The sequence below is a fragment of the Palaemon carinicauda genome, chromosome 21 (assembly GCF_036898095.1).
Source record: "Palaemon carinicauda isolate YSFRI2023 chromosome 21, ASM3689809v2, whole genome shotgun sequence".
Taxonomy (NCBI): domain Eukaryota; kingdom Metazoa; phylum Arthropoda; class Malacostraca; order Decapoda; family Palaemonidae; genus Palaemon; species Palaemon carinicauda.
Window position 1 is genome coordinate 118,513,982 of NC_090745.1, and position 13,783 is coordinate 118,527,764.

The following is a 13,783-nucleotide window of genomic DNA, read 5'->3' on the forward strand; positions in this document are numbered from 1 at the left end:
CCACCACAATCAGTCCACCCAACTGTATATGTGGACAAAGATATATAGATGCGTAAACAGAACATAATTTCCTAATTTTCGTAAAATTATGGGTTTGAAATTAGCTTTCACCTTTAAGGCAAATCCCTTTTGAAATCGTGCTTTTAATTATATATATTTAGGAGCTTCATTATAGCTTTATTCATTACAGTCATGATTATATATTCATATCCTTAATTGTCATAATTAGTGTCAATTATCGTTCGCCCAAAAATTATGCAAAATTCATAAATAAAAGTTTTATTGTGATAAAAATAGCACAGCAGCTAGTTATATATTATTTTAGTCTAATAGACAAAGTCTATTAGATAAATTTAAAGAATTTACATATTCTTTTTTTCTTAAGTCCAATTTTAAATATATATGAATGTGTGTATTGGGGAAATAGATTTTCAAGAAGAGAAAAAGTAATTGGAATATACTTTCTAACAAAAGATTATAATGTTGTGTTATATCCAGCTGTTGTTGACGTTACAGTATAAAAGTAAGCTCTCTCTCTCTCTCTCTCTCTCTCTCTCTCTCTCTCTCTCTCTCTCTCTCTCTCTCTCTCTCTCTCTCTCTCTCTCTCTCAACGATAGAAATATTATAGCAAGTAACCCCAGACTATAAACACTGTTTCATAACCTGTATATAATCTCCTTATGGTATTCGTGTTTACTTATGCATAATTCATTCAGAAAACATCCAACAGCGAATATTACAATAGAAGATCTGTGAATAAAAACGAAGGTTTATGAATAAAAAGTATGGAACTTACGTAATGAAATTAAAATTTAAATTATAATTCTTTGTTTTAAAAAAAATCAGAAATCTCCAATAGACCTCTGGTACATTGTATTGACAAAAAAAAAATTACTAAAGCTTCAATAGACCTCAGGTACATTGGCCTATTCTTTGATATAATTAAACATAAGGAACTTATATTAGTAGAGTAGGCCTAATTTACATTAGACTCCTAAGAAAATATTTTGTTTATGATACCCGAGGTTCTTAAATAATGTAGATTTTGTTTTGGTAACCGTAGCGCTTCAGTCTTATTATTATTATTATTACTATTATTATTATTATTATTATTATCATTATTATTATTATTAGTATTATTATTATTATTATTATTATTATTAAAATCTACAACACTAGCAAGAAAAGCAGGATCTTATAAGCCCAATGACTCCAACGGGGATAATAGCCCAGAGGTCAGGAAATAAGGAAACGGGTAGAATAGTGTGCCTGAATGTACCCTCAAGCAAGAGATCTCTAATCCAAGACAGTGGAAGACCATAGCACAGTAGCTATGGCACTACCCAAGACTAGAGAACAATGATTTGATTTTGGGAGTTTTCTTCTCCTAGAAGAGCTGCTTACTATAGCTCAAGAGTCTCTTCTACCCTTACCATGTGGAGAGTAGCCACTGAACAAAGACAGTGCAGTAATAAACCCCTTTGAATGAAGAAGTTTTCTGTTATCTTAGTGTTGTGAGGTGTATAAGGAAAGAGGAGACTGTGTAAATAATATGTCAGGCTATTCGATTTATGCCGTAGATAAGGAAACATGGGCTGTAACCAGAGGGGGTTTCTAACGTAAGTACTATCTGATCAGTCAAGGGTTTTAATAACTCTCTAGCGGTAATATCTCAACTTGTTATGTAGACTATGGGAAAATCTATACTTAAGGTCTTTATTTGATAGAATTTCAAGTCTCATATTGGTCTCTATAATTAAAGATAATTATCTTAATACTTAGACTGCAATAAACTGAGGCATCTTCAATCATTTTTATTGCCCGAGTGGTACATTCTATCAGTTTTCTTATTTCCTTTCCTCGCTGAGATTTTTTCCCTTTTAGAGCCTTTGGACTTATAGCATCCTGCTTTTCCAACTAGGGTTGTAGCTTAGTAAGTAATTATTATGATAGTATTAGATGATAACGAAGCTTTGAAATGCAAGACGAAAACAAAGACTTGGCTAATAACATTAGCATTATCTAATACAGCAATCCATGTAATCATTTTGTAGAATAAAGTTTTGCTGAAACTTAACCGCTTACAAAATGCACAAAGACGAAACAGATAAGCCTTTGGTAAAGGAAAGATATTCTTTTTTTACGCCAGCACGCCAATATAATCTATTCAAACTGATATATTCAGTAATCTCTGTTTATCTTACATCGCTGTATCAATTACTTCCATCCCAGGCTTTGAACCTAATTACGTAAGCAACGATAAACCTAATCTTTATACGATTTCTCAAATCAATTCATCGGTAGTGCAATCACAAACGAAGATGAATCTTAATAAAAAAAAAAAAAAAAAAAAAAAAAAAAAACATTAGGAAATTCGAAATATTAAAAAACTGATGGTTTTATTTACAAAGAATTTGATGAATTGGTTCAATTGTTTTATTTAATTTGGATTTATATGTGATAATTCAAATTACCCTGGCAAGGATTTGAGCCTATGGGGTTGGTTCGAATCCTAATCAAGGTAGGGGAATTCTGAACTTTTATTTACTTAGTATATATATATATATATATATATATATATATATATATATATATATATATGGGTGCACATATAGAGATACATATACACACTCATATACTGTATATATATATATATATATATATATATATATATATATATATATACATATATATATGTGTGTGTGTATATATATATATATGTGTGTGTGTATGTGTGCGTATGTGTGTGTGTATGTGTGTGTGTATAAAATTACATATATAAGCACACTGCTCTGATTTCTTTTATAAAAATGGTATAGAAATTTATTTCCCAAACTTCAAATATTTTCTTATAACTGCTTAGGATCCATGGCTTGAATAATGCTATATCTAATAATAATAATAATAATAATAATAATAATAATAATAATAATAATAATAATAATAATAATAATAATAATAATAATAATAATTTTTACCTCCTACATGGAAAAGCTAAAAGAATTTATTTAATCCCCTGACAAACTTTTGCCATATAATATTTCTGTCAGTCATCATACATCTGGTTTCACATTGTCTAGCGGTTTTAACAAGCTATCAAATCAAAGGCCAGTTTTGAACAATAAATTTATCATAGCTTTTAAAACTAGGCACAGGAGTACTTTAACAAAATCAACTCTTTGTCACTGAAGTGGTGCTTAATATAGGCTTCTTCTTTTACTATTCTTAAACAAGCCAGTGACAGTGACAAGTTATCTGTGTAGAATTCAAGGAAGTGTTTACAATATCTCCATCTAGAGAAGCCTCTTGAGTCTGGACTTCTAATTCGTTGGATTCCAGAATTGATAATTAAGGAAGCAAGTTAGCAATATAATCCTTCAGGGGATAACATTTTACAAGATTATTAGCGTGAATGCAGTCCGAAGTTGGGAAACGTTACGTGTTCTTAATTCATCAAGCTACGGATGAAAATAGGTCAAGGAGAAATTTTTCATCGACAGAAGAGAGACCTTTATCCAAATAACAGTACAGCAATGATTAGAAAACTTTTGTCTGTGTTTCAACAAACAATAAGTAATAAGGCTGGTGTGGAGAAAGTGGACACTCATAATACAAAGCAGGTAAATAATAGAAATGACGTCAGATATCATCTTCATAATCAAACCCAGGATCTGAAAACTTTAGAAGGGGAGAAAGAGGAACTGGCGAATGTGAAAAAAGTGGAAGAAAATTTCTGTGAGATAGAGAACCAGCTTGAAATGGTCAGAGAAGGAGAAGATGCACTTTTCCAGGCCTTAGTCAGGCGAGCGAAGCTTTTGGAAGAGAAAGTCAAAGAAATGGAGGAGAACTGTGACACGATGAAAAACTATCTTCACTGGCAGAAAATCGAGATTAGTCAGGTGGATCTGGTGCTCGAAAAAATGAATGAAAAGCTGAAAAGTGTCAGTAAGACCAATGCAGAGTTGTGCTCTAAGATAAAAGACCTGGAAGAAGAGAAGGTGATGTTAGAGGAACAGCTTCACTGGCAGAATGTAGAAGTGGAGGAAATGGATCATCTACTACAAGACCAGATTGATATGCTAATTGTTTCTACTAAGGAGAACGATCAACTACGACAGACAATTATAGACTTGGGTAGAGAAAATACGAGTTTAGAGAGTAAGGTTCGTTTCCAAAATTTGGAAATTGATGAGATTGATCAACTCCTGGAAAAACAACATGGAATATTGAATGGTTCATCAATGAAAGCTGTTGATGTCTGAGGAAGGCTAAGAAAGTAAAAATATATATATAAACAGGGCACCATTAACCATTCGCTGCTTCTCATAAAGGCAAGGACTGGGACAAAGATTATGACATTAGTAATAAGAAATGCCATTTCAGATCATAATTAAAATTAGTTTTAAAAGACCTTCAATCTAGGTGAGTTAAAAAGATTTTACAATATAGGGACAAAAATCATGACATCAGTAAGAAGAAATCTAATTTCAGATCATCATTGAAATCCTTTTCAAAACCACTTCAATTCAAGTGAGTTAAAATGTTTTCACAATATAAAATAGTTTGTATGTTTATTGCTATCATCTGAAAGTTAGAATATAATTTTTTCATTAAGGCTGTTCATAAGAAAGGTATTGATTAAAAGGGAAATTTCTTCTGTAAAATCTCTCATTATAAATGGAAATTGTGGCAGACTTAGAATGTAATCCCACTAACCAAATGGTTCGAGGAAATTTTTGTCATTTATAAATAATCTCTTTTTATAAGGACACAGAGCAAGCTTTGATCTTGCTTGGAAGATTACTTTAATTATTGGAATAATAATTTCCAATACAATTAGACTAAACAGTTCTTATGTCATGATATTGTGCTCTCTCAATAAAAAAATCATTATTAACTTTGTTTCATTTATTAATTATCCAATCACAACTGGGCCCTTTTTTCAACAACCGAAAAACGCATTGGTTCATAAGCTGTTTTGTGTGGACCTATTACAGCAAGAGATTGTCATTTTCACCGGATTAAATTCTACTAAACCTGCTACAATTATTCCAGCTCTATTATAATTATAACTATATTATTATTATTATTATTATTATTATTATTATTATTATTATTATTATTATTATTATTATTACCTAAGCTACAACACTAGTTAGAAAAGCAGGAGGATATATGCCCAAGGGCTCCAACAAGAAAAAGTAGCCCAGTAAGGAAAGGAAATAAGGAAATAAATAAACGATATGAGAAATAATGAAGATTTAAATAAAATATTTCAAGGAGAGTAAGAACAATAGAATAGATTTTTCATATATGAACTATCAAAAGACTTGTTAGCTTGGTCAACATAAAAACATTTGCTGCAAGTTTAAATTTTTAAGTTCTACTAATTCAACTACCCAATTAGGAAAGTCATTCGACAACTTTGTCACAGCTGGAATAAAGCTTCTAGAGTACTGTGTAGTATTGAACCTCATAATAGAGAAGGCCTGACTCTTAGAATCAACTGCATACCTAGTATTACGAACAGGATGGTATTGTCCGAGAAGATCTGAATGTAAAGGATGGTCAGAATTATGAAAAATCTTATGCAAAATGCATAAGGAACTAATTGAACGACAGTGCCAGAGATTACTATCTAGATCAGGAATAAGAAAGTATGTAATTCCCTGTCCAACAAATTAAGATGAGAATCAGAAGCTGAAGACCAGCCAGGATAACAATACTTGAAACAAGGTAATTTAGAATTAAAACAAAAGGTTTCAAGCTGGTGGCCGGAGAGAGACACGACATAATGTGAGATTTCTGGATCAGAAGTCTGAAACTGATACGCATTTTTTTTTTCAAAGTTCCTCTTTATTTGAAGAATAAAAAAAAATCTTTTTACAATGGTTCGTATGTACACTAAAAACTTATGGCAAAAGCGCGATAAAACTTACTAAACAATTAAAGTAGTACTCGAAGCTAAAGCAGCAGATTAAAAAGATAAAGGGCAGTTTCGTAACGAGAGAAGAGTCTTCATGTTTAAATATCTATTTCATGAGCAACAAGATAGCTACTAAGCGACCAAATCAGTATTCAAAGTTATATAAATAGTATTTGACGAGAGAATTGTCTAATACATATAATTTAGTTTACCTTGAATCGTTTTCTTAAAATGAAATCATTATCAGTTTTCTTTATTATAATAGTGGTAACTAATTTAAACATGGCACTGGAGGCCACATTCCTGAAGTACTTGGAGTAACATTATTATTATTATTATTATTATTATTATTATTATTATTATTATTATTATTATTATTATTATTATTATTATTATTATTATTCATTATCATCTTATTGAATATTTACATAGCCGTAATCTATTACCTCTTTGGTATCTATTGTCTGTATATTCTGCTCATCTTATCAATTCTAAATCATAGGTTCAGTTTTTATTTTTATTTTTTCAACTCATTGTAGTTTATACATTTTATCTGTTGTGAGTTATATTCCTTTGTGGCCTGATTTACTGAACATTTCCCACATAATTTATCATCAGCCTTGAGTTATTAATCTTTTTTTTTCAAAATGGTCATGCCTTTGACAATGGTAGCGGGTGATCATATGGTACCCATCACGTATGTTATAAGTACCTCATCGCAACATAACTTTGCACCATTATCACAAATAGCCTTCCAAGCTTCAAGATCACATGTAGATAAGTATAGTCATATCTATAGCACTGTTATTGAATACTAGACTTATCTTATCTTTGGCATTTTCAATCTGGTTGAGGCAACTATTCCTTTGAACAAAAGCATTACTGCTACATCTTCATCATTGCATATCATTATTCTAGGTTTTAATTTCCCAATTTTCCTCATCTCTATGTTGGCAACCATGGTTTGAATCTTGTTTTCTGCGAGTGTTTTGATAGTGATTATCTAACAGTGAGCGAGCAATAAGCATTATGAATTTTAAATGCCCCCGAATGAATATCTTATTACAACAGTGGAGGTCCTTTAGATAGTAGGGTTCCCCTGCTGTACAGGACAAAATATAAGCAGCCTTAAAGTTAAAAAGTAAAGTTCATCTCATCGTTTCATCAGCAAAGCTTGCAAGAACAATTCCTATTTGAAATTGGCTGCGTATAAATAATTGGTATGTTGTATCCTTAAACGTTCACATTCCTCCTCATTTTCCCTGTCAGTGATTGTAGTTGATGCTTTAGTTTATTTAATTGCAAGTAGGATTTTCCTTAACTTTTTCAGCGTATGTCATTCTCTTTCTTTTTTTGGGGGGGGGGGGAGCGGGTGGTCATCGGTATTTGAAGAGCTAAGTAATAATCATTGATTCCATGTTCTGTAAGATCATTTGTTTTCGGGTTAGTATTCTGGGTGTGATAAAAGGTATTAATAGCTGTAATAATTTACAAATTAAACTGCTATAAATAAATACGATATTAGCACATTTTTCATGATTCTAGTGTCTAAATAAACCCACTGTTCTTGTTAATCCTTGAACAAACCATACTTTGTTTCACGGAAGAAGAGCCCGTGTTTTGCATTGCATGAAGCTAGACACCGATCATCTGCTTACACTAAATGCAGTAATAGACTATAATGCCTATTTAGGAGGGTCGACATACATATGGTTCTGTGATGCGTATAAGTGCTTCGATAAGCTAGACCTAAAGGACTGCATAAAAGAAATGGGAAAAATGATAGGATGGAAGGAAGCATTGATAGTTAAAAAAAAAAATGAATGAAAAGGGTAGAGCAGCCATCAACTGTCCAGCAGGTAAAACAGAAGATATAAAGATTGAAGGAAATGTTAGACAAGGAACGATATATGGACCCAAGCTATGCAGTATAGCAACTGTCAAAGTCAATAGCATTAGCAGAAAAAATATCACATTGATAAGAAATATTGAAATAGAATCACTAGTATTTGTAGATGATTTGTAGGAAGGAAAGATGGTATCGAAAGTGCCATAAGTAACTGTCATAGCTTAGAGACCCTAAAGAAATTCACTATAAACACCAACCCCCAAAAAATTTGAGTATTAAGAATTAACAAAAGATAGAATGAGAAAGAGGAGGAGATTGAAACAAAAGTGAAGAACGGAAAAGTAAGCTTAGTTAAGGAATATAAGTATCTAGGTGAATGGTACACAGAGAAAGGAAACAAAGAATTGAGTATCAGTAAAAGAACAAAAACCAGAGGGTTGCATATATGACCCAAGAAATAAGAAAATATGGGTATACGAGAAAAGTAGGAAAGATGGCAATGGAAGTCCGAAAGAAAATATATGAAACAGTAGTAGTACCAACAATATTTGCAAACGTGGAGACCTGGAGTGTAATTAGGGACAAAGATATGAAAGATCTAGAAAACCTCCAATACAAGATAATAAGAAATATGTATGAACTACCTGCCAGTACTCCATATTGGGGCATACTTGCAGAAACAGGAATATGGCCGGTGTCCTGCAGAATAGAATATAAGAATTTAATGCTCTTCCATAATATCATAAACTCCGAGGAAAAAAGATTAGTAAGAGAGATAATTGAGGATCAGTTGAAGAACCCGTATGGGAAGTGCTGGAGCAAGAGCGTAGAAGAAATTTGCAGTAGATATGGGATGGAAGTTGAAGAAATAAGAAATTGGGGGAAAAGGACCATGAAAAAAGAAATCAAGAAAAGAATTATGGAAAAAAATAGAAGAAACTATTGAAGAAAAAAAGAAAGTAATGAAAAACTTAAGATTTATTAAAGGAAATGGCCCTCTGCCTTATAGCAGAGAAATGAATCTGGATAAGGCATCCCTTGTGATGAAAGCAAGATTAAATATGCTCAACTTAAAAGCGAATTTCAAGGGAAAATATGAAGATAATTTGTCTGACTTATGCAAAGATGAAGAAGATACTACCGAACATTTATTTTTATGCCCAAAATTAGGACAGCTAAAGAATGGAATAAAAGTAAAGATTGAGAATCTCATTATGATATTAATTTATTTAAGGTACAGGTGATATAAACTTAATAACAATCATAAGAATGAGCTTAGAAGCTTTGCGCCTATCTATAAAGAGATAGAGTGCCCGCAAACTTATTTTGCGGAGTGAGCAATAAGGAACCAGGAACCTCGTTCTGTGTCTAAGATTATTATACATTTGGCAGCAAGTTTCGATGAGGACGAGCTGTGATTGGCTGAATTGAAATGGAGTTCTGTGATTGGATGATTCGAAATGGGTGGACGGTATAAATAGGAGGAGCCAATCAGTTGGCACTCAGCAAATAATACCAATTCCCTAATATCGCAAGAGGGTCTGCCCCTCTCTTTTATTCTTCTCCTGTACTTCTCTTTCTCCCTATTTCCTCAATCTTTCCCATCCCGAGTACCTGACTATGAGCTATAAACTGGATTGTATCCAGGGGTACTCTTCCTTTCCCCATATTCCCCACTTCCCTATTCTTATTATTATTGGTTATTGGCACTCAGTAGAGGGGGGGAGGGGGGGGGAAACAAGGGGATGGGAAAAGAGACTGGGGATAAGGGGAGGAAGGGATTGGGGCTTTTGGGGCTGGGGGAGGGATGGGACAGGGTGGGAGGGTTAGGGGTGGGGCTAGGGTGGGATTGGGCTTGGGCTGGGGGAGAGATGAGGGCTAGGGTGGGGTTGGGCTGGGGGAGGGATGAGGGCTAGGGTTGGGGGTTAGGGTAGGGTGGGAATGGGTTGGGCTGGGGGAGGGTTGGGCGTTAGGGTAGGGTGGGAATGGGTTGGGTTGGATGTTAAGGTAGGGTGGGAATGGGTTGGGGGCTGGGATTTGGTTGGACTGGGGGAACGATAAGAGCTAGGGTGGAATTGGGTTAGGCTGGGGGAGGGTTGGGGATAGGCTAGGGTGGGAATGGGTTGGGCTGGGTGTTAGGCTAGGGTTGGATTAGGTTAGACTTCATTTGGTCAAGTATTTATCATACCATTTTTTTCTCGGTACATATATGCTTAAACTCAACAAAAACACCTTATTTATAATCATTAAGAATTACTAGACTCACTTTACTTTATAATTGTTTCTTATAAATTAACAAATGAAGACGAAGTCAAATCACTTCGAGCATTCGTTCAAGTTAAGATTTGACACCAGAGTAGCAACCATATTGTTCTATTTGCGTTCGTATGTCTTTGATTTTGACTTCAATTTAACGTAAGTAATTCCACATATATTATTTGCGGTTTAATTATCATTGAATTTATCAAAAGACCTCCATAAATTTATTTAAGCATTACAAGCCTTAATTTGTGTTGTATTTGTAATAAACAAATATCATATATGAAGACGAAGTCAAATCCGTTTGAGCGTTCGAATCCAACTGCCTTGAATTACAGACGACAAATCTTAATCTTAATTTCATCATCATTAGTTTTACAACTTTAAAGGAAAATATCATTAGGGACAACAACATTAAAAACAACATCCCAAGACAAACAACACTGAAACAACAGGAATTAAGATATCAAGAAAAACTACAGTGAAGGTTTTATTCACACCAAGAAAAACAACATTAGAAGGAACAACATAGAAAACAACACCGATGGAAGCAACGACAATATTAAGAGCATTAATTTAAGGAACAACAACAGTAGCAACAACATCAAGAACAACAATAGTAGCAACAACAAAAAACAACAACAGTAGCAAAAACAACACGGAAGTATAAAAACACAGAACAACAACAGTAGCAACAGCATAAAGAACAACAACACAGAACAACAACAGTAGTAACAACATAAAGAACAACATCACAGAACAGCAGCAGTAGCAACAACATAAAGAACAACAACACAGAACAACAACAGTAGCAACATCATAAAGAACAATAACACAGAACAACAACAGTGGAAGCAACATAAAGAACAACAACACAGAACAACAACAGTAGCAACAACATAAAGAACAACAACACAGAACAACAGTAGCAACAACATAAAGAACAACAACACAGAACAACAACAGTAGCAGCTATATAAAGAACAACAACACAGAACAAAGGTAGCAACAACATAAAGAACAACAACACAGAACAACAGTAGCAACAACATAAAGAACAACAACACAGAACAACAACAGTAGCAGCCATATAAAGAACAACAACACAGAACAACAGCAGTAGCAACAACATAAAGAACAACAACACAGAACAACAGCTGTAGCAACAACATAAAGAACAACAGCAGTAACAACAACATAAAGAACAACAACACAGAACAACAACAGTAGCAACAACATAAAGAACAACAGCAGTAACAACAACATAAAGAACAACAACACAGAACAACAACAGTAGCAACAACATAAAGAACAACAACACAGAACAACAGCTGTAGCAACAACATAAAGAACAACAGCAGTAACAACAACACAGAACAACAACAGTAGCAACAACATAAAGAACACCAACAGTAGCAACAGCATAAAGAACAACAACACAGAACAGCAACAGTAGTGACATCAATAAAACAAATACCGAAAACAACACCATGAACAACAAACACAATAAAAACAACATGGCATCAACACCAAGGACAACAACAGCAAGAATAACACACGCTAATACAACAACAGTACCAAGAACAACACAAAACAACTTTAGCAACAACACCAAGAACAACAACAGTAGCAACAACATCTTGAATAACAATCAGCAAATACAACAAGAATAACAACACAGAACAACAACAGTAATATCAACATCATTAATAACAAACACCAAAACAACAACAATTCAGGTTCCGGTTCTGGGGTGAGGCATCGAGACAGAGAGAGAGAGAGAGAGAGAGAGAGAGAGAGAGAGAGAGAGAGAGAGAGTCTGACCAGAATTCGTATTACAAAAGTTTAACTTTGAATTTAAGGTTTTTTTTTCGAAATTAGATGTATTTGGTTTCAAAATTAATTATTTTATAGTTTTCCAATTATCGTTATTATCACCATTAAACGACCTAAAGTGAGTAGGCCTAAATGACATCATTTTTGTATTCTTAATTTGAGATTTTCAAATATTCATTCGTTCTTTCGAATCACAAAAAAAGAAGAAGAAGAAGAAAAAGAAGAAGAAGATAGTACTATATAATCAACCATTATCCTTTTCATAATCTAAAGATCTCTGAATTTTTAAACTTTTCCCCTTTTTACTTTTAATTTTAAGAATTAAAATTTCTTTAGAATATAATCTCAACATAATTAATCATCGTAGTTGTAGAATCTGATGTATAAAAGGCATAGTTTCGTCGAAACAGTTCTTCAGTGAATAAAACGTGAATAAAATATGAAGAAAATGAATAATCGTCGATTATTAAACCAAAGGTTTTAAGTCTGAAAACTTTAATAAGCTGAAGAAACACATTAACGCCACTAAGGTATCGTCTTCAATAGAAATGATGTATGTGTGTGTGTGTGTGTGTGTGTGTGTGTGTGTGTGGGTGGGTGTAAATTAAACAATATGAAACTATCACTCAAATCAGAGAACGGTAAACTAAAACATACGTATAATTATTTTTGAAATGAGACGATAGACCGAGGTAAAATTATTTGTACTAAACTAACTCGGATCTTTGGGAATCTCTCTCTCTCTCTCTCTCTCTCTCTCTCTCTCTCTCTCTCTCTCTCTCTCTCTCTCTCTCTCTCTCTTTAAGCGTCGTATGTTGTATAAACATCCTGTGTGTATGTGTGGAGATGTTGTGTGTATATCAACATGATCAAATCTATCTGTTATTCCTCCCGTTCTTGTCCGTCCTTCCTTATTCAAATCAGTCTTGAGATGTTAGAATAAACCTCACTAGGTCTAAAGAGAGAAGCAGATGTCGATTAAACAAATTTGATTCAGAGAGAGAGAGAGAGAGAGAGAGAGAGAGAGAGAGAGAGAGAGAGAGAGAGAGAGCAACTCGTATGCATATCACTTGGTTAAGATCACACGAATAATAATCTACATTAAACCAGTAGTTAAAACTTCGTTTTAAGCTTAAAACTTTTATTTTTTCTCTGTACGAACAACAATAACGAAAAATACCCAGATAATTAATGTAATAAAAACGATGAAGAAGAGTGTTGCAGGTTGCAGGAGGACATAAGCTTATACCGGTGTTTGTTGGTTTGAACAATGATACTTATTTTGTTCTTCTAGTCTCACTGTTCCATTTAATACGAGGGACAAGTCAAACTGAAATATGTTATCGATAATAATAAATGAAATTATCATAAAAGGCAAATAATTACATAACATTTTGTGTATCCTGTTACCTGGAGTAAGCTGTTCTCGCCCTTGCGTTATCATACAATAAGGATGATTTCAGTGTTCTTTACAATGGTATACACGTCCTTTTAATGGAAGAATTTTCGTATTGTTTTAATCACATGTACTGTATATATGAGAGAGAGAGAGAGAGAGAGAGAGAGAGAGAGAGAGAGAGAGAGAGAGAGAGAGAGAGAGAGAATTTTGACTTGAATGAAACTAATGACAAAATAATCAAATATTTGATGTGATCATTGATGTTCCCGATACTTACATCCAACAGCTTCTCGGTTCAAATAGGAATATTCCTATTTAATAATTGATTTTGAATCTTTTGAGTAAATAATTGGTTTTACCATTATAGTTTTTCTTTCTTTCATTAAAAAAAATACTTATAAATCATTAGGTAACAAAATCGACAAATAGATATTAACATAGGGACACATCTCAGCAATAGGCCTATAGTGGAGGCTCGGGCCTCATGCATGAGACTGTCATGTTTCAAATTTGG

At 33.4% G+C, this 13,783-nt stretch overlaps 1 protein-coding gene across 1 annotated transcript; it reads left to right on the forward strand.

Moving 5' to 3' along the window:
- The first annotated feature begins 3,533 nt into the window (after positions 1–3,533).
- On the forward strand, positions 3,534–4,262 carry LOC137615100 (uncharacterized). Its single transcript, XM_068344730.1, has one exon. The coding sequence runs from the start codon at positions 3,534–3,536 to the stop codon at positions 4,260–4,262; it is 729 nt and encodes a 242-aa protein (XP_068200831.1).
- Positions 4,263–13,783: the final 9,521 nt, after the last annotated feature.

Bases quoted from the DNA above. Each gene is read 5' to 3' on its own strand.
- LOC137615100 (XM_068344730.1), top strand. From the start codon at position 3,534: ATGATTAGAAAACTTTTGTCTGTGTTTCAACAAACAATAAGTAATAAG.